Below are 22,064 nucleotides of genomic sequence, written 5' to 3' on the forward strand. Positions count from 1 at the left end.
TGCTCCTCATGGCTTGCTCAGGCCGTTTTCTCATAAAACCTAGGACCAACAGCCCATCAACCATCAGTTAAGAAAATGCTCTATAGGCTTGCCCACTGGCCAATCTAGTTGGGAAATTTTCTCAACTAAGGTTCCCTCTTCCAAAATGACTATAACTTGTGCCAAATTGACACAAAACTAGCCAGCACACCAATTAAATATGTCTACTTTAAAACATACAGCCCAAAGATATAGATGTTCTGTCAGATTCCTCTTAGAATGCATAAAAGAAAAATTTGGATGTCCAAGAACCTCTTGAATTAGAAATAATAATAATTTAAAAGGGTTTGTTTTATTTTATGTGTAGGTCTGAGTGTATGTAACTATATACACATCCATACAGGTGATTGTGGAGCCAGAGGAGCGTACAGACAGATCCCCAAAACTGGAGTTACGGGCAGTTTTGAGCTGCTCTTTATCGGTGCTAGAGACCAACCCTGGATCCTCTGCAAGAGCAGTTTCAGCCCATGGAAAACTTCGTTACAGTACATGTCTGTAAGCACAGGCAGCCAAAGTGGTAGCAGGGATAGTTACTAAAGAGACAGACAGTAGAGGGTTGAAACAATTTAATCACAGAAGAATAAGCAATAGTATAAAATCATTAACAGCGCAACCAGTGGCTGCTGCTCTCCAAATCTCAGCTCATCCTCTCCTACCCTCCCCCTCCCTGCATACCATTAAATAAGCAGCAGGGTATGTAGTTGTCCCTGCCACTAGCAGGTGATAGGAAGGGGACATGTAGCTAGGAGCTATGTTGATCCTGGGTAGTGTTCCATCAGGTGAAATATTACTTCCTCCTCCAAAAGAACAATTTTCAAGTCCTGGAGCTGAGTCTGGTGACAGCACTTATTTAAGTGATCAGGAACCCAGAGTCTCAAGAGCCATGGGACGAGGTCACAGATGGTCTGGAGACAGCTTAATTCAAGATGCAGCCAGGGCTGGACTTGAGGTGGGCTCAGAAGTGACCAGACAATGACTAGTAATCCAGAATTGTGCCCCAACCGAGTCAATGAAACTCATTTATATGCACAATACACATGTATAATCACACACAAAAACCACACAAACACAGAGCCAATAACCTTACTGAAAGGACCAGAGGGCATTAAATACAAAACGGCAGAGTTTCTTTAAAACACAAAAATATTTCTTTGATTCTCCTCAGTGCCTTGCAGTCCCTCTAGTCACAGGAGTGTAGATGTGGGGAGGCCCTAAAATGTAGGTTGCCAGTGGCTTTACAAGTCCCCTGCTCTTCAGCCAAGTGGCTGCCTCCCATGTAGCCGTTCATGCAGTTGGCACCATTGCTAGAGCTGCTGCCAGAGAGGTTGTTTTTGTGGGTTGTCTCATCTTCTTCCTCTGAGCTGCTCTCTACATCACTGCGGTCATCCTTAGACACCTGAGGGGGACAGGACCAAATGCAGTACACACGCTACGTTTCATACTCACGGGGCAGGTGGATCTCAGAGCCTAGGAAAGCCCACTCGTGTACCTGTTTCTAGGACTCACGGGGCAGATGAGTCTCAGAGCCTAGGAAAGCCCACTCGTGTACCTGTTTCTAGGTTCGGTGACACTGACTTAAATGCTTCTGTGTCACTGGCTGTGATTGTGAACAGAGTTTGCCTGCTTCCTGTTTTGCTTTCATTTATGCCATTCTATACCAGAAAGGCTGCTGTGATGCCACACTGAGTCCATGTTTAGTTGTGAGGAAAACTCCAGCACTTCTTCCCTCTTCACCACAGAACTGGGGAAGCCACACAAGCGATACACAGGAATGCCGTCGTGGCTCCATCTGCTGATCACCGTGGGCACTCAGTTCTTTACCCTGGTGCTGCTATCTCTGGCCTCAACATGGAGTTCTGGCACCCCCAGGACACTATAAATATAGTCAGGAGTGTGGGCGTCAGCGTGGAGAGCTGAGCCTTCCCAGCTCTACCGACACCGCGGCTTTGCCGTTTACCCATGCTTTTGTTTTGTGTTTTCAATGAGAGGTTAGGATTACGGTGGCAGTTTCCAATGAGACCCTGCATATCAGAATGTTTCAAATTCTCTATATTGGGCCATAAAAATAAAGAAAGCCCAGTGACATGTGTGTTAGGATGATGACCCCTGCAACATACAAACAGTGACAGATGCATGTCATTTAAAGAGCATTAGTAGGGAAGGAACATGGCTCCAGCTGTTGTTATAAAGGAAGGACATTTGCTTTAGATGTTATGTGACTCTGCAGTTGACTATAGCTGTTGACTCTCAATTCAGAATGTCTAGGGAATTTCCAGAGGGCTAGGGATATCTCCAGAGTAGGTGAGGTAGAGGCTCAAAAGCAAACCACATTATAGCCTAGACTTCATTTGGGGAAGGAATCTGGTAATCTCAGCTCCAGTCAACAACAGTCACATACGTTAGCTGGGCGAACACGTTCTAAGGCAGATGGGACCAGGAAGTACAGCTGGAAGGAGAGCTGTTCAGACAGGTGCTTCTCTCAACACTAGAAGCCAGATGCACTTACATGCAAAGGATGGAACTGTCCAGCTGCCACCAGGCAGAGAAAAGAGGAAGGAGGTGAGAAAGAGCAGAAGGTACAGAGCCTGGGTCTAATCCCTCCTGGGAGAGCACCTAGTCAGGAGAGAAACGCAGGGGAAAAGAGAGATGTCCAGTAGCTATAAGATGCACAGGCACATCACACAAGTTCTGAAACGAATTATAGCCATCAAGAACAATGACAAGAGAGATAATAAATAACCAGGCAACATCCATTGTGCAGTCTGGAACTAGCATCTCTAATAGAGCCTATCCCACTTGGGATTCTGCACAACTGACAGCTTTCTGCCTTGATCCAGTATGACTGCTTTAGAACTTGCAAATTTCAATTATGTTCTATCACTAAATGTCTGCCCCCACACCCCCGTAGGGCTAGAATTAGCTAGTCAGAAGGCATGAGACCCTGGACTCAGCTTCCAACACTGTCTTAAAAGATGAGTATCTTTGTGACTTTTGCACTAAAACTTCACTAAAGACTCTTGCTTAAAAATAGTGAGGCAGATGTTTAGAAACCGATCCTGTGCGTCACAGCAAAGTTGATTTAGCTTAACTAGAAGACTACCACAGCCGGGTGTGGTGGCGCTCGCCTTTAATCCCAGCACTTGGGAGGCAGAGGCAGGCGGATTTCTGAGTTCGAGGCCAGCCTGGTCTACAAAGTGAGTTCCAGGATAGCCAGGGCTACACAGAGAAACCCTGTCTCGAAAAACCAAAAACAAACAAACAAAAAAAGACTACCACACCATTCCTCAGGCTTGCCAGTTTGTATGCTCAGCTACACATCAATAGCCACCCTTTTATTATTATTTTTGGTCAAGTATTCCTGGATGGCCTCACACTTATTATTTAGCAAAGGATGACCCGAACTTGTGATTTTCCTGCTTCATCTCCTTAGCACAGGGTTTACAGGTATACATACGCCATCGTGCTGGTGCTGGTATCAAACTCAGGGCTTCCTGCAGCTTTATGGTGACTGGGCTACATCCCGAGCCTCCTTGTGTAGCTGAGGCTCCCAGGCTGGGCAGAGGTCTGCAAAGTCAAACCTGTGTTCCCACATGGTCCAAACAAAGAAGGATGCTTCATCCTTACCTTTCCCCGGCTCAAGGCTTTGGAAGCAGTCTGGACAATTAGGTAGGACCAGATGGCATGGAGCACCTGCAGGATCAGGAGAAGGGCATTGAAGAGCCACCAGGAAGGGTAGGGCCCAATAATCTCCCAGCTTTCAAAGAGGGTTGTGTTCAGAATCCTAGAACAAGGAGACAACAGTCAAACTGTAGAGTATGGCAAACAGAGAGGAAACTGATTCCTAGGACTTATCTTCTGTCCTCCTGTATAATTAACAGGGATTAATAAGTAACAGGGACAATTCTTTCATGGGAATAAAAGAGAAAAAGAAAGGAGCCTAAGGTGTTTTTTACCTTTTGAGATAAAGAGGAGGAGATGGAATCTTAGGAAGTGACGAGGTATCTTACTACCAATCATAAAGTCAGGACAGCAGCAGCCCTGTTTCCTAGGAATGATTTCGATTCTCATATACAGAGGACAGTGGGTGATTGATTTGCTGAGACTAAGCAAAATTTCCAATAGCACTGACTTGTAGTCTAGGTCATGAGTATAGAAGGGACATGCGTGCACACATCTGTGCTGGTCAGGATGAGGAGCAGAGCACGGAAGGGATGGGAGGCTCACTGCAGACGCTGCACATGGCAACCAAGGTCCTGCAGAATCCACAGAGGCTCAGTGATGCTAAAGGCAAGAAGGGAATAGAAAATCTAAACAGGCAGAAGCTATCACTAGGTACCTACCACAGCTCACAGCCTTGAGACTTACCACAATGGGAAGATTGCTAGACGAGAAACTATAAAAGCTGCGCCAAAGATCACAAAAAGGGTGGTACAGAGCCGCTCACGTCTGGCATAATTGGCCATCTTGGCAGCCTAGGTGAAAGATAAAAAAATGAGTTGGGGAGAAAGTCACATATCAAAAAAGGGAGAAAGGATTCATGAATGCCAGGATGGGCTCTTACTTCCAGTAAGGGGTCTGCGAAGTCATGCAGACAGAAGATGAGTGCTCCCACTCGCACCATGTTGTTGACGTAGGAGAAAGTGGTGAGCATAATGCCAATCATATGATGAATAAACATCATCAGGAAGTCCTAGGGATGGAGAGATGGAGATGGCAGGCAGCACAGGGCAGGCCGTGCAAGCCGACCAGTGTGCTGCCATCCCCAGGGTCTTAACCTGTGTCCCAGTGCTTAAGAGCACCTCTGCCAGGTGGCTCTCAACTATTTGTTAACTCTAGCTCCAAGGCACCCTCTTCTGGCCTCTGTGGGCACCTGAACTCAACGCATGGACGGACGGACGGACAGACAGACAGACAGACACACACACACAACTAAAATTAATCTTAAAACTGCCAGAGAACTACCTATTAGCTGAGCAATTCATCTGTTTGGTTGCTGTTCTGTTTTTCAAGACAGGGTTTCTCTGTATATCCTGGAACCCACTCTGTAGGTGGGTCTTGAACTCAGAAATTCACCTGTCTCTGCCTCCTGAATGCTGGCTGGGATTAAAGGCATGTGCCTCTACCCAGCAAGAATTCATCTTATTGCAACTATTTTAGGCTTTCAGGTTTAATTAAGTCTTTCTTTCTTGGGTTTGCAGGCCAAGTTAACCCTGAGGAACTCTTCAATAGTTATTAGATGCTTTGGTATAAATGTGAAATGTCTACAGGCTCATGCTTTGGACGCCTTTGCCCAGCTGGCAGCAGTATCTTGGGAGGCTGTGAAACTGTTAGGAATGGCAGGGCCCAGCTGGCAGGAGGTAAGAGGGGACTGCCATCCAAAGGCTATGCCAGGCTGACGGCTCTCCGGGCACATTCCCTGCCTCCTGGCTCAGTGACGTAGTTGGCTTCCACTACACCTACTGCCATGAACTGAGCAACTGCCACACCTTCCCTGCAGGATGGAAGGAAACTCTCTGAAACTGGGAGCCAAAACCAAGGTTTCACCTTTAAATTGTTTCTGTCAGATGTAGTTTTATAAAATGTAAGTCATACCGATCTGTCACTGTGGAAAGTCAGCTCACTCGTTTGAATCTTGATTTTTTTTCTAAAACCAAGGTTTTTCCTGAATTGGGCCTTGGTACCCCAAGTTCTCGCTGATTCCCTGAGCTCTGGTATAAAAGAACACTAGAGCAAAGGAGGACAGAGCATGCGCATGTACTGCCTGGGCGCTCTCCCGCTGCCCTGACCACCTTAAACATGCTCCATCACTAGTTGTAGAAAGCTGATGGCCGTGCTATCACACCCACGAGGGTGATGGTGGCGGCAGAGCTGTGCGAGAGCAGCTGAGGGGTTGAGGCACTCACCTTTCTTTTAACATCTATAAACTGAGAAAACATAAGAGACCAGTAGAAAGCCAGTTGTGTGATGTAATAGTAATACAGCTCTCTCGAGAGTGGCTGGAAGAGAGAAGAGCAGTCAGAACTCCAGCTCGGCAGCTGCGTTCGTCTCAGTCCCTTTCTTCCTCACTGTTTCCCACGATACAGAGACATCAGCCCTTTGCAGCTCTGTAAGCTCCCCTCCCTGCTCTCAGCTTAGAGATGAGGTGAGGCTAACACACCCCATACCACAACCTGATCGCTGCGTCTGCAATTCGGGGCAAAGTGGCCTTAGGCCTTCCTTCCTTCCTTCCACAACTTTTCACGTCCCTGACACTTTTAAAGTCCAGCCTAAAATCAAGACCCCCCGTGAGGACTCTAATAGCTCCAATGTAAAATGACAGAATATTAGCACCAGAAAACTGTTTTTCCTCCCAGGACAGCAGGGACATGGAGAACCAGGACCTGAACAAAAGGCTCAGTGGTGTTTCTGCTATAGGCCCTGACTAGATACAGATCCTTTAATCTGTGACTCAAAGGACTGATTCATGGTGTCAGGGAACGGTGCTTGCGCTACCTGTCCTGGACTGACGTGCACTGGCACCCACCTTACCTTACACAAATACAAGGTCTTGAAACGGCTCAGATCCTACCTGATACGGATAGTTGTACCAGCACTGTCGGGTATCCCAGAACCAAGGCATCTAAGAAAAAAACATAATCCAGGTTGGCCTTCAGTCCCCAACGTTGCTACAAGATCTACTCTGTATAGTCCTTTTCTCTAAGCCAGGGGTACAAGAAAGAGGAAAACTGGCTGCTGTGGTACACCAGCAACCCCAGCATGTGGGATACCTAGGCAGCAATTTCAACTTTGAGGCCAGTTTGAACCACAAAGCAGGTTAATGACCAGACAGAGTCACCTAACAAGAGTCTGTCTCAGTAAACCAGACAAAACCAAAAGCAGACCACCATCACAACACAAGAAGCAAAAAAGGAAAAGACAGCTCAGGCTAGCCATGACCTCACTGCAATCCTCCTGCCTCAGCCTCTCAAGTACTGGATTTTGAGTTGGAGATTAGTCTGGGCTGCACAGTGAGTTCTGGACCGCCTTGGACTACATAGTGAGGCCTTGTGTTACTAAACCAAGGAGAAGCTGGTCTAGTGGTGCATGCAGAGGCCTCTAGAGGGACTGACTGGCATGAAGTCTAGACCAGCCTGTGACACAGAGGCGCTGGGGACCCCAATTCCAGCCTTTGAGCTTTCATGGGAAGCACTTTACCAACTCAGTTATCTTCCTAGGCCCATTTTAAAATTTTTTTATTTATTTAGTAGGTGAATTGATGGGTACACATGTGAGTTTGCACACATGACTGGGCGCCCAGTGCCAGGTGAGAATGTCAAGTTCACAGAGTACAATGACTCAATTCAGATCTTGTGCAGAGCACACACTTAACTTGTGTGTTGTCTCTAGATCCTAGCCCCAGCATTTTTAGAAGACATATTTGTAAACTATATATGTGTGTTTGTCTACATACATGAGTGCAGGTACCTGCAGAGGCCAGAGGTCTTAGGACTCTGGAGTGGAATTACAGTTACGACCTGCCCGGCCTTTGCATTAACAGGATGCGTTCTTCAATTCATCATTCATGTCTAAGGATGTTCTGCCTGCATATCTGTCTGTGTACCACATGTGTGCAGTGCCCACAGAGGCTTCAGGATGATTGCAGATAGACAGTTGTAAGCTATCATGTGGGTGCTGGGAACTGAACTCACATCCTCTGGATGAGCCAGAGCTCTTCACCATCGAGCCATTCAGCACTAGCATTCTCAGCACTGTGCCAGCTCCACTCTCCAGCCGTCTCCACTCTAGTTTATTGTTCTTGTTGCTCTCTCTCTCTCTCTCTCTCTCACTTTTGTGACAAGGTCATACTGTGTAGCCCAGGCTGGCCACAGACCCAGAGATCTGCTTGCTTGCTTTAGTCTTCTGAGTGCTGTGATTAAATAAAGACTTGGGCTATTATGCTTGGCCTGGTTTTTTTTTTTTTTTAGTCTTATTTATTATTAATGTGTGCTATGGCACTCCATCATCCCTGAGACAGGGTTTCTCTGTGTAGCCCAGGCTGGCTTCAAAATCAGAGATCCAACTGCCTCTGCCTCCCAAATGCTGGGATTAAAGGCGTGCGCCACCAGGCCTGGCAAGTGTTAATATTTTTTAAATGTTTAAATTGTTCACAATACTATTTTTATATCCTCTCAGTATTATCTAAAGGGTCTATAGTGATACCCCCTTTATACTGGTAACTCATATTTCCCCCGTCTGTAGTTTAACAATTAAAAAAAAATTTTTTTTTCTTTTGAGACGGTCTCACTGTGTAGCCCAGGATGCCCTCACACTCCTGGACCTCATAATCAGGTGGCTGCACACTGCATCATGGGGAAGTCCACTGCACCTGGTGGGGAGCTATCAATTGTAACTGAATCTTTTGGAGGACTGACATTGGTCTGGTGAGTATTTCATGGTTGACTCTGCCCACATCTCAGCATCGCAGCCAGGCCCTCACGGGTGAGCCCCACTTCAGACTCCACTGTCGACTGATGATGTTCATTGACTTTAGATTTACTTTGTTCTTCTTTTTCTATATTTTATAACTTCAATTTTTTTATATGTATCTGTACCTGTGTAAGTGCCCATATATGTGGCACCCACAGACACTGGAAGTTGGTGTTGGATCCCCTAAGCTGGAATTACAAGCAGTTATGAGCCATGTGACACAGGCGCTGGGAACCAAACTCAGTTCCTCTGGAAAAGCAGCACACGCCTTTAATCCCAGCACTCGGGAGGCAGAGGCAGAGGCAGAGGCAGAGGCAGAAGGGTCTCTGTGAATTTGAAGCCTGCCTGGTCTACAGAGTGAACTCCAGGACAGGGCTGTGTAGAGAGAGACCCTGTCCTGAAAATATCAATCAATCAATCAATCAATCAATCAATCAATCAATATTACTATATAATTTCTCCCTCCAATGATCTCCAATGTCCCTTTCCTGTTGCCTTCTCAATTCCTGGCCTCTTTTTCTTTACTCATTGTTGTTACATGTATGCACATGTGGAAAGCATACAGACTTTAAATTTTCCTTCTTTTCAAATACAAGCATATGGGAGATGGCAAGGTAGCTCAGCAATTAAGAGGAATTCCTAGCACTCACATTAGGTAGCTCACAATGCCTATACCTTTAGCTCTTGGGGCGGGGAGGGGGTATTGGGAGCACTCTGGCTTTCATGGGTACATGCACACATACCTACATATAGATACACAGACACACATTCACATAATTTAAAGAACAAATCTTGATCATGGGGCTGAAGAGCTGGCTCAGTGGTTAAGAACACCGGCGGCTCTTCCAGGGCAGCACCCAGGTTCAGTTACGAGCACCCACATGGCAGGTCACAGCTGTCAGTAACTCCAGGACCTGACACCTTCACATAGACATACAAGCAGGCAGAACACCAATGTACACTGGGTGGTGATAGTGCACACCTTTAATCCCACACCCGGGAGGCAGATGCCAGCAGATCTCTCTGAGTTTGAGGTCAGCCTGGTCTACAGAGCAAGTTCCAAGATAACCAAGGCTACACAGAGAAAACTTTTCTCAAAAAACAAAAACAAACCAATGGAACATTTTTGTATAGTTACTTAGTCAATAAGAACATGGCATCTCTGGCTGTGACTATGTAGTTGTCTGTTCCTTCCTTTAGGTCTATCACTTTTTTTTTTTCCGAGATAGGGTTTCTCTGTGTAGCCCTGGCTGTCCTGGAACTCACTCTGTAGACCAGGCTGGCCTCGAACTCTGAAATCTGCCTGCCTCTGCCTCCCAAGTGCTGGGATTAAAGGCGTGCGCCACCAATGCCCGGCTCAATTTTTTTTTAATTAGATATTTTCTTCATTTACATTTCAAATACTATCCCCAAAGTCCCCTATACCCTCCCTCCGCCCTGTTCTCCAACCCACCCACTCCCGCTTCCTGGCCCTGGCATTCCCCTGTACTGGGGCGTATAATCTTTGCAAGACCGAGGGCCTCTCCTCCCATCGATGGCCGACTCGGCCATCCTCTGGTACAGGCCTATCAAACTTCCACCTACCTTTGAAGACTCAATTATAGCATTAAAGGAAAACAGGTACAAGGGTAAAAAAAGTAGTCAAAAATCCCAAGCAAGGCGTGGTAGTGTCTGCAACCCCAGCGCCTGGGAGCCTAGGGCACGAAGAAAGTCTGGAGTTCATAATGAAAGTCTGTCTTAGAAGATGAGAAGAGAGCTCAGTTGGCAAAGTGCTTTTCATCTGAACACAAGGACCTGTTAGGTCCTCAGCTACCACATAAAACAGCAGAGGCTCTACAAACTCAGTGCTGCAGGAAAAGACAGGTTAACTATGAGTTTACTGAGAAAACCTGTCTCAAAAATTAATCCCAGTGCTTTGGAGGGAGAAATACGTGAATCACTTATACCCAGGCCAGCTAGGGCTACACAGAGACACATCTCAGAATAAACCAAATGAATGGTCTGCAACATCACTTACTCTCATTAGAACAGTAATTTTCTCGGTGCTCTATAAGTCATTATGTACTAAGAGTATTTAGAGGAAACAGTAGGGTCTTGAAATTAGTGGTGGGAAACCCAAGGTAGAAGATGATTATTCGTAGCTAAGCTGCACTGGGCACGACAACAGAAAACTTAAGGAAACATACTGGCCTCTGCTGGGAGTGGTGCTGGCACACACACACCTGTAATCCCAGTGTGCAGAGGCCGAGGCAGAAGGCCCCAGAGCAGCCTTACCTCAAAAGGAGATATAAATGGCTGAAGATATTTAATGTTTACTTCTAGAATCCAGGCATCTTGACATAACTAAAACCCAGTGAGAGGACAGAGAGAGTGTAGACTCACCGACCAGAGAAATCTGATTCCGTAGCAGAAGATACATAAATAATAAGTGAATCTCCACCTGGGTGAGCAAAGAATAGAGGTTACATAAACGTCCACTCCAAGGGGGGAGAATTCAAACTAGGGAAAGTCAAGGTAGTAGTTGGGACAAAACTGATCTTTACAAAGCCAGCGTCAGCTTTGAATCTTTGTTCACGGAGTCCCACAAAAACACATTTTCCTATTAGACCCTTCACAGTACCCAATTTCCAAATTGCATGTCAGTGACTAATAGCCATTTCTAGAGAATTAAAAACTTTGATTTCAAGTACAATATTCCTAAGCAAGGAAAAACTTCCCACAAAAATGTAAATATAGAACAAGCTGGTAGTATTTCTGTCAAGGTGGGCTTTTTAAAAAAACAGATATATTTTAATATTAACTTTTGGGTTTTTTGTTTTTGTTTTTTTAGATTTATTTATTATATGTAAGTACACTGTAGCTGACTTCAGACACTCCAGAAGAGGGAGTCAGATCTCGTTACGAGATGGTTGTGAGCCACCATGTGGTTGCTGGGATTTGAACTCCGGACCTTCGGAAGAGCAGTTGGGTGCTCTTAACCACTGAGCCATCTCACCAGCCCTTTTTTTTTTGATTTTTGTTTTGGTTTTTTTCAAGACAAGGTTTCTCTGTGTAGCCCTGGCTGTCCTGGAACTCAAAAAAAAAAAAAAAAAAAAAAAAAAGGTAGGTAGACAGGCCTCACTATGTAACCATGCTGGCCTGGAATTTGGATATATAGACCAGGCTAGCCTTGAATTGGAGATCCACATGCCAGTCTCCAAATGCTGGAGAGTAAAGGTTATGTGTCACTACACCTAGCTCAATCTATTTCCAAAGAGGAACAGACTGGAATCATGTTGCCTTAGTGGCAGGTAGGACCAGGGAGTAAGCGTGGGCAGGTCTCAGCGCCGTCCTCTCCTCCTGCGGCTGCTGCTCACTGAGGAGGCTGAGAAGCTCCAGGGTGGAAGCTCCTCTCTGCTGCCTCCGCCCCTTGGCTTTTGAAACCTGGAGCCTTAGAGTCGGACATTCATCGTCCCAACAGTAAACTTATTTCCCAAAAGAAAACAGCTGTACCCCACCCTTCTCCTTCTCTGCTCCCCGCTGAGACATACATGCTTTCACAGAATTTCGTGAGCGTTGGAGGCTTGTCCTGATTCCTCCGATGGCGAAACCAGCATTGGATTTTTCGAACACTCCAGTCCAGTTGCTTTGATAGGCCCTTCAACCTTTTCTCATCAGGATACTGCACATGTATGACCAGAGTTAGAACATGCCTTCTCCACAATTCCCCACTGAATCCCTCTTACTAGCCTGTGGCCGAGGATGACGACCACAGTGGCTCAAGCGCTACTACACAGCTTCTCCATGTTTTACCTCCAAATTATTTTAATAAAGCTATTTAATTCTAATTAACTTAATTAAAACATCACACAGTTGGTTTAAGGAAGTCAAACTCTATATGTCTTGGGGACTCCCGCACAGTTAGGATGGAATAGCAGGTCTAAATTACCTCACACACACACACACACACACACACACACACACACACACACACACACACACACACACACGAGCGCGCGCAACCAGACTGCAGAGATGCCTCATTGGTTAAGACACTTGTTGCTCTTGCAGAGGGACCAAGTTCAGCTGCCAACACCACACATGGCACTTCACAGCCATCTATACTCAGGTTCCAGGAGATCTGAATGTCCTCTTCTGTCCCCCAACAGCACCAGGCATGCATAAGGGAGTACAGTATACACAAACAGGCATATATATATATATATATATATACACACACACAAAAACAGCAAAAAACCCCAAAAAATACAAAGGCCACTAGAACCACACTCATGTTGATTAAAAGCTGAAGCAAGAAAAGGTGGAAAAAAGACATGATGTGTGTTTAGGGCAGAGAAGTGGAGGCAGATGCTAAGAAAGAATAAAATTTAAAGGTGTTATTACAGTTTGGAGATTCTGGCAGAAAGGTAGGTATTCCAAGAGGCTAACCTTCCCTACAGAGAGAAGAGACCACCTAGGTGTGAAGAGCCACCCCTTCCTATCCTTCCTGTCTTAGCTATCCTTACTGTATTGCTATGAGGAGACACCATGACCAAGGCAACTCTTATAAAGGACAACATTCAATCGGGGCTGGCTTACAGTTGCAGAAGTTCAGTCCATTACCATCATGGTGGGAAGCATGGCATCATGCAGGCAGCCATGGTGCTGGAGGAGCCGAGAGTTCTCCATCTTGATCCGAAGACAGGCAGAAGGGGACCACTGTGTCTCACCCTGGGCAAAGCTTGAGCATATATTTTGCCTCAAAGCCCACCTACACAGTGACATGCTTCCTCTAACAAAATCACATGCCATACCTCCTCTAATTCGGCTACACTTTCTCCAATAAGGCCATACCTCCTATTAGTATCGCTCCCCATGGGCCAAGCATTCAAACACATAAATCTATGGGAGCCATACCTACTCAAACTACCACATTCCACTCCTTGGCCACATTGGCTTATAGCTATAACATAATGAAAATGCATTTAGTCCAACTTCCAAAGTCCCCATAGTCTATCACAGTCTCAGCAATGCTTAAAAGTCAAAAGTTCAAGGTCTCTTTTGAGATTCATACAATCTCTTAACTGTAATCCCCTATTAAAATCAAAATTAAAAACAGATCACATACATTCAACATATCACGGCACAGGACAGACATTACTGTTCCAAAAGTTAGGGAAGAAAGCACAGTGAGGAAACACTGGACCAAAGCAAGACTGAAAACCAGCCTGGTAAACTCGAAAGCCTTCATCTTCATGTCTGATGCCCAACTCCTTTTAGCTTTGCTGACTGCACCACAATAGTTATTAGCAGCTTTCCTCCCCATGTCTCCCATGGCTCTGGCATCTCTAACATCTTGGAGTCTCCAAGGCAACTTCAACTTTACAGCTTCTTGTTCCAGTGTCTGGGATCCACACATGATCTGGGCTCCTCTAAAGGGATTGGGTCACCTCTCCACCTCTGCCCTCTGTTGCACTCTAGGCTCTGTCTGGCTTTGTACCACGAATGCTGCTGTTCTTGGTACTGGCATCTCCAATAGGCTGGGGTGTCTTCCACTGTAATTAGGCTGCACTTTCACCAGTTGCATCTCATAGGCTCTCTTCGTGGTGCCAAGCTTCAACTTCAGCTTCTACTGAAGGTTACATCTTCACCTTTCCTGGCTTCTCATAGTGCCAAGCCTCAGCTGTTCTCCATGACCCCTCCATGCCTTCAAAACCAGTCCACTTGGGTGACTCTTACAGACTACCAATTCTGGCTGCCAGCAACAGGGTCTACCTCTGGAACGAGCTTTCTTTGTGCTCTCAGAAAACACTTCCCAGAAGATTTCACTTCTGTGATGTTGATCTCTTCTTCTTCTTCTTTTTTTTTGTTTTGTTTTGTCTTGTTTTGTTTTGTTTTTTGAGACAGAGTTTCTCTGTGTAACCTTAGCTGTCCTGGAACTCACTTTGTAGACCAGGCTGGCCTCAAACTCAGAAATCTGCCTGCTGATCTCTTCTTAATCACTGCTAATTTTTTAGCTCCAGCTAACCAGTATCAATTGTCCCAGTAGTCCCTTCTACTCTTGATTTCAAAGCCAGAGCCACATGGCTGAAGCTGCTCAGTTCTGCTGCTTGCAGGAGCTGGAACATGGCCCCCTTGTTCTATTACATTATCACGAGCTTTCTGTTTTCCAACTCCTTCCCTGCCTAAGCTTGGCTCTCCTGGAGCTTGCTCTGTAGGTTGACTTTGAACTCTGAGATCTGCACGCTTGTCTCCTGAGTGCTGGGATTAAAGGTGTATAACATCAGGCCTAGACCTAAGCTTTTCTTTACTTGGATCTTGCTCTGTCCCAGGCTGGCCTTCAGTTCAGCAATCTGCTTGCCTCTGTCTCCTGGGATTAAAGATATGTACCACCATGCTCAGACCTAACCTTTCCCTAATTCCTTACACAACATCTTTATAAATTCTGGATTGTAGTTCATTCCAGATATAGTTAAGCTGATAACTGAGAATAGGTATCACAGCCAATCCCTTGCCACTTTGATACACAATCATATCTCCTTATGTCCAAATGAAAACAATAACCAGGTCATGATCATGCCTAACACGATAGAACTGTCCCTTGTCCAACTGCAAATGCATAAACAATAAGCTTAGCTGGGTGGATTCTTGCCATGAGGTCACCACTCCCTTAATTCCATTTAATATTCTTAAACACAGGATTTAGCAACATTCTACTTCCTGCTGCCCTTTAATCCTTGAACCATACTTTTTTTTTTCTTTCCTAAGCTTGCTACACTTGATCAAAACACTCTTCATAAGAGAGTCCCACAGGACAGAGTCTATCTATGCTAGGCAGTTTTGAAATTTCTTTTGTCAATGCAATTAATCTAAATCTCTTCTCTTAGCCTAGGAAGACTCTTCAGATGAGAACAGAAAGTAGCCACATTTACAAACATCACAAGAATGATCTCTAGGCAACATACCGGAATTCTTCTTTCTCCTCTGAAACTTCTTGAGCCAGCCCCCCCCCACCCCCGCCCCTGAGTTCAGATCTCCCTCAGCACCACTGTCTTCCATGCTTTTATTAGGATGGCCCAGTAACTCCCACTTAAAGCATCCCACTGTCTTCCAAAGTGCCAAAATCCACATACCTCCAAACAAAAAAAGCTTGATCATTGATCAGGCATATCAGAGGAACACCCCAGTTCCTGGTACCAACTTCTGTCTTAGGGTTTTATTGCTGTGAACAGACACCCTGACCAAGGCAACTCTTATAAGGACAACATTCAATTGGGGCTGGCTTACAGTTGCAGAAGTTCAGTCCATTATCATCACTGTGGGAAGCATGGTATCATGCAGGCAGCCATGGTGCTGGGCGCAGCCAGATATATATTGCCTCAAAACCCACCTACACAGTGACATGCTTCTTTTAAAAGGCCATGTGCCAGAGCTGGGCATGGTGGCACACTCGGGAGGCAGAGGCAGGCAGATTTCTGAGTTCGAGGCCAGCCTGGTCTACAGAGTGAGTTCCAGAAACTCAAACAAACAAACAAACAAACAAACAACCCAAACAAACAAAAAGACCCCCCCCACAAAGGCCATGTGCCGCACCTATTAGTGCTACTCTCCATTAGTCCATTAGCCAAGCATTCAAACACATGAGTCTATGGGGGCCATACCTATTCAAACCTCCACACTTACCTTTCTTACATATGCTGTCTCCCCACCTATGGAGCACCCTTCTGTGGCCTTCATCCGGCTCACTTACCTTAGTAACAGATACGAACACCTTCTCAAGGGTGTCATTGGGTTCCACCTTATTGACAGGACTGTCTTTAATGCCAACACGGAGTGCACAGGGCTTGGCAATAAATCTGTAACAAAGAAAATCCAAGGACAATTCTAAATATAGTTTGCTAAATATGACGACGGGGTCCTGATTGGAATATTAATGGAGGGAAAATGGAAACCCAAGACTAGGAACCAGAAACCCGTTATTTGGTTTCATATTCTGCCTCTGCCTCACTTGAAAAGACCTACGTGAAAAGGTTAGATTTGGCTGGGCCGTGGCGGTGCACCTGGGAGGCAGAGTTAGTGAGTTTGAGGCCAGCCTGGTCTACAATGATTTCCTGGATAGCTATGGTTACAAAAAGACACCCGTCTCAAAAAACAAAACAAAACAAAACAAAACCAAAACCAAAACAAACAAAACAATGATGGATTGGGCCTAGTGTGATGGGGCATGCCTTTAATTTCAGCACAGGCACAGGGTGGCTGGATCTCTCTAAGTTCTAGGCCAGCCATGGCTACATAATAAGACAGTGTTTCCCAGACACAAATAACAATGATAATAAAGACAATGCATGTGAAATACTCTCACAAGTGAAGTGTTAATAATATCTTTTTCCTCATATCAGAAGACCAAGCTGGGTATGGTGGCACATACATAAGGTGTATGGGAGGCTTGGGAGCTGAGGCTGAGAATTGAACATTTGAGGCCAGCCCCTAGCACAAAGAAAAACTCCCATCTCAATTAGTTCCTGGGGAGTAAGGGTGGTTTTTATTTTCATATATTTATTTCATATATATATATATATTTTTTTTTTAATTAAAGATTTGTATGTGTGTGTGTGTGTTGCCTGCATGGTAGTGTATCATGTGCACGCAGTGCCTAAAAAGGCCAGAAGATGGATTAAAACCCCATGGACCAGTATTAACAGTTAGTTCTGAGTTTCATGTAGGCACTGGGAATCAAACCTGGGTCTTCTGGAAGGGCAGTTAATTCTCTTACCATGGAGCCAGCTCTTCAGTCCCCAGGTCATTTTGTTTTATTGCTAGGGATTGAATCATCCTCAAATGTTTTTCATGCAACATGTAGGGCCAGATGCTCTTTTATTTTTTAGACTTACTTATGTAATTTTATGTGTCTGCGTGTTTTGCCTGCATGCATGTACGTGTACCATGTGTTGAAGAGACAGAATGGAGACTGCACTGTTTCTCCTCTTCTTTATGGTCTACAAAGGATGCATGTGCGTATGTGTGCACGTGTGCCAGGGCGCACTTGGAGGTTAGAGACAGAGTCCCTTTGATGTTTGCTGCTCTGTGTGCACACAGCTGGCCTGTGAGCTACTCCATCTCACTGCAGGAACAAGTGGGGCTGCAGAAGAGCTTGCCCTGGTCAGCTTTATGTGGACTCCCGGGAGTCACCAGAAGCCCTTAAGACAGGACCTTTACCTACCGAGCTCGCTCCCTGGCTCAGAACTAAGTCCCCAGTTCAGCATTTATTATCTCTGAGGACTAAGAATACGTAACTTCATTATTTTCTTCTATAAAGCAGCAGTTCCATCTCGTCTGAAGATGTTAACAGACAAACACTTACTTAGCTGCACCTATACCCCGCGTGTCTACATAGGAGGTAAGGACTCATTTCCAGGCCGCTGCTGCTGTATTACTGTTTGCTAATGTTTTAACCTCCAACTTATATTCAAAGTCCTTATAAATGGAAATACTAGACAACATTTTTATTTAATAAGGTTCTGTGAACCAGTAAGCAGCACTCCTCCATGGCCTCTGCATCACTTCCTACCTCCAGGTTCCTGAGTTCCTGCCCTGACTTCCCTCAGTGCTAGGCTGAGAAGTGTAAGTGTCAGCTGAAATCAATCCATTCCTGCCCAAGCTGCTCTTGGTTCAGTGTTTTATCACAGCGACAGAAACTCTAACAGTGATATTCATTGACTGCCAGGCAACGAGCCGGTCTAGAGAAACCTGTTCTTGCTCTACTGGATCTCAGTTTGAATCTGGTGTTGAAAAGCATTCAAAAGGGCAATCAAAGCAGTCATTTGGTTGTTTTTGAAGCCACATCATATCAGAGACCAAAGGGTTCCCTATCTTTATCCTCTTAACCACATACTGTATGAAGATCCAAAAGCAGAAACTAACCTTTGTGGTTCCTAATACTAGCCTCTTACCCAAGTCCCTTCCTCAACCCAGAGACTCTTGAAGGTGAATAAAGTTCAGACCTGGAGTTAGACAGATATTGTCAGTAGAGACCCTAAGGAAGTCAAATGCCTACAGAACCAGGGGACATCAATCAATGGCTATTTTATTATTTACTTATTTCAAATGATTTGTTATTTTTACTTATGTGCCCACGGAAGCCAGATGTGTTAGATTCCCTGGAACTGGAGTTGTCCAGCACAGATGCTAAGCACTCAGCTGGCTCCTCGGGGAAAGCAGCAGTAAGCGCTCAGCCACCTCTCTATCTGAACAATGGTTTTATGGTGGTTGTTTCTGAGGCAGGGTCTCTGGTCTCCTATGTGTCCTTGGCTGCTCTGAAATTATATACACCAGACTGGCCTCAAAACCAGAGATCCATCTGCTTTTGTCTCTGAGTCCTTTATTCCACAAACCAGCTCAAAATGTTTATAACATTTATTTGTGTGTTTGTGTCTGTGTGCACGCGCACACGCGTGTGTGTTGGGAAGATACATTCCTGTGCTATGGCACATGTGTCAGATGACAACTTGTGGGAATAAGGGTTCATCAATCATCATGTAGGTCCTAAGGTTTGACTAGAGGATGATAAACTAGGCAGCAAGTGCCCTTTCCCTCCAAGTCACTTCACAGGATTATCTTAAAGATGAGATGACAAGATGGATAGCTAGTCTGGTACCTGATAGTGAGCATTAACAGTAACCTTTAATGAACCCAGGATAGATAGCGTTCTATTGGTAAAATAGTGTGCCTATTAAGTGTAATACCTTAGGCTTGATCCGCAGAACTGCCTGTAATTCCAGCACATGGGAGGACCCAGGGTTCAAGGCTCATACAGTAAGACTGAGAGCAGTCTGGGCTTGAGTGAGACTCTGCTGTTAGTGGTAGCACAGCCTGTGATCGCATGCTGGCCCTGTGCTCCAGGCACAGCTGCTGTCATTGTCACTAGAAACCCACGGTCTCAGTCTGGGTTTTCACCAACACACTCAGCAGGGCCAAGTAACAAGTCTGTGCTTTATTCACAGGGAAAGCTGAGATTCTTATCAATGTTGTTATCTGGAATGGACTCACTATCCTAGAGCTAACACAGGTCATTTCTCATCCTCATTAGTTCAGAGTTCAGTGAAAAGCCATGAGGCCAGCCTAGACTACATAACACATTCCAAAGCCAGCTAGGGCTTCATAGTGAAACCCTGTTTTTGAGAAAGTGAGAAAAGGGGGTGGGGAGAGAGGGAGAGAAACTTGTGGCTGGGGAGATAATACATTCAGTAAAGTGTCTGCCTTGCACGTGTAAAGATCCTCTGATCTATATTAAAGAAAAACAAAACCAACATCAGGCGTGGTTGGTGCACACCTGGAATCCCAGCACTGGGGAGGCAAAGACGATCAGCTCTCCAGGGCTTTCTAGCCAGCCAGCCTAGCCTACTGGTCAGTTTGCAAGTCAGTGAGGTCCTGTATCAAAACCAAGAGCACTTGCTGTTTGCTCTTCAGAAGGATCCAAGTTCGTTTCCTAGCACCGTACTGCGTGGCTTGCAGACACCTGGGACTCCAGCTCTAGGAGATCTGACACACTCTTTCGATCTCCAGGGACACCCACACACACAGTACACTTTCATATACTTTTTGTTTGTTTTGTTTTTCCAGACATGGTTTCTCTATTTTGCCCTGGCTGTCCCCAAACTCATTCTGTAGACCAGGCTGGCCCCTAAATTCACAGAGATCCACCTGCCTCTGCCTCCTGAGTACTGGGATTAAAGGTGTGCGCCACCACAGCCTGGTCAAAACAAGAACTTTTTAAAAAGTGATTTTATTTTATTAGTGTGTGGAAGTTTTCTCCCTTGACCTGTGAGTCCCAGAGATCAAACTGGGACAGATAGTCAGACTTGGAGGCAAGTGACTTCATCCAATGAGCCATCTTACTGATGCAGAATTTGTAACCTTTACAAGGTCTGTAAAGCCAAAACTGTCTTCATAATACTTCCATGACTTTGTAACAATCTTTTCTCCCATAAGTACACAATGAAACTACACAGCTTCATGGCATATCCTACTGTGATCAATGAATGCAGAGCTGATACGAGAACAGAACTGCCAGACAGCAAGCAGGCATACAAAGCTATCAAATTACTTTTCTTTCTTTATAGTTTGTTAAAATTATTTTTACAATATGTTAAATACCATGTAGCAAGCTCATTATTATTTTAAATATTAAATGCATATTTTAAATTTTTAATTTCTATAGCAGTATAAAATAGACCTTATTCACATGAATAAAATCTCATTTGAGATCCTTAATGATATTTTACTGTTGCTGAGACACTGTCTTGAGATACACACACACACACACACACACACACACACAGAGCTCAGGCTGGTTTGGATCAATTTGCTCCCAAGTATTGAAATAGCGTGTTAGAGCAGTCAGTGGGTAGTCTATGAAAGCTGCTTCATCTGTGTGGCTATCAGAGATGCTCTCAGGGGACAGACAGTTCACCGTGTTTAAGACAGTTTCTTTTATTCACTATTGTATAAGCCAGGCTAGATGGCCTACCAGCTTCCTGGGACTCTCTGGTCTCCACCTCCCATCTCCTTTACCATGTGACACGCAGGGATGCTGGGTCTGGCTCTGATTTAGATTCTGAGGATCTAAACTCAGGTTCTTAGTTGTGCAGCAAGAACTTTACCTGCTGAGCTGCCTCCTTAACCTGAAAAGTACTTGGGGGCAGGGGCTAGGGGGAGTTGTGAGGTGGTTGAGTCAGGATGTCGCTGTGTAGCCCTTGCTGGCAACATAGAATTCACAGCAATCCTCTATCTGGTCTCTTGAGTACTAGGATTCTAACTGTGAGCCACTGTGGGACCGTAATAGGCCAGCGTTATAGAAGAAGTGTGGAGGAAGCTTCAACCCTGGATACCTTAAATGTGAGGACACAGGAATTGGCTACCTCCTCGCTCCCAACCTGACACCTTAAAACTGGCTCCCCCACTATCGACCCTAGGTAAGAATTTATTACCCTGGCAGTTCTCAGGCTTCACTCCTCGTCTGATCTTTTATAAGGTCATCCAGTGTTGTTCTCCTCCTACCCTCCACTCTCCAGTCCCTGAGTATATATAGATAAAGCATCTTCCAACACCCCTGCCCTGGCTAATGGTATAAGGCCACACGAACCTTGCCCCAGACACCCTGGCCACCTCCCCAGGGGCATAAATACCCTTCTCTCCCCACCCAATAAACGAGTCAGTTCTCCAAAGCTATTCCATGTGTTTATTGCCTACATACTCGGAACCGACTGAGACCCTGCACTGCACCCACTCAAGACCAGCTAAGCTATCCTCCTTCCAGTCCAACTTGGTGTGCAATGGCTACCATGAGGGAGAAGTGGACATGGGGCAGCATGCCACCATGCCTGGCCTGAAAGCTATTCTCTGACTACTTCAAGATGTAAGTGGATCAGCCTGAAGGTAAACATGTACCTGCACTGTGGGGTAACTGCATTCTGCCTTTTCTCTATTAACACCTGAGCAGGTGAGTCAGTACAACCCCTACCTCTGTGCCTCTCAACACTAACACTTCTGTGATCGGTTCCACCATCAGTGCTGGATGTGAG

General features: G+C 45.4%; 1 protein-coding gene across 1 annotated transcript in view; it reads right to left on the reverse strand.

The window, feature by feature from the left end:
• Positions 1–590: 590 nt before the first annotated feature.
• The window catches only part of Cers5 (ceramide synthase 5), a 36,924-nt gene continuing 15,450 nt past the window's right edge, over positions 591–22,064 (reverse strand). Inside the window, exons 2-10 of the mRNA NM_028015.2 lie at positions 16,235–16,340; positions 12,036–12,166; positions 10,888–10,945; positions 6,608–6,658; positions 5,943–6,035; positions 4,601–4,729; positions 4,405–4,511; positions 3,664–3,820; positions 591–1,435 (exon numbers count right to left, since the gene is read on the reverse strand). Of these exons, the coding sequence (NP_082291.1) occupies positions 1,220–1,435; positions 3,664–3,820; positions 4,405–4,511; positions 4,601–4,729; positions 5,943–6,035; positions 6,608–6,658; positions 10,888–10,945; positions 12,036–12,166; positions 16,235–16,340 (1,048 nt within the window). The 3' untranslated portion in view covers positions 591–1,219. The remainder of the gene's footprint in view (positions 1,436–3,663; positions 3,821–4,404; positions 4,512–4,600; positions 4,730–5,942; positions 6,036–6,607; positions 6,659–10,887; positions 10,946–12,035; positions 12,167–16,234; positions 16,341–22,064) is intronic.

This window comes from Mus musculus, chromosome 15 (genome assembly GCF_000001635.26).
Source record: "Mus musculus strain C57BL/6J chromosome 15, GRCm38.p6 C57BL/6J".
Classification (NCBI taxonomy): domain Eukaryota; kingdom Metazoa; phylum Chordata; class Mammalia; order Rodentia; family Muridae; genus Mus; species Mus musculus.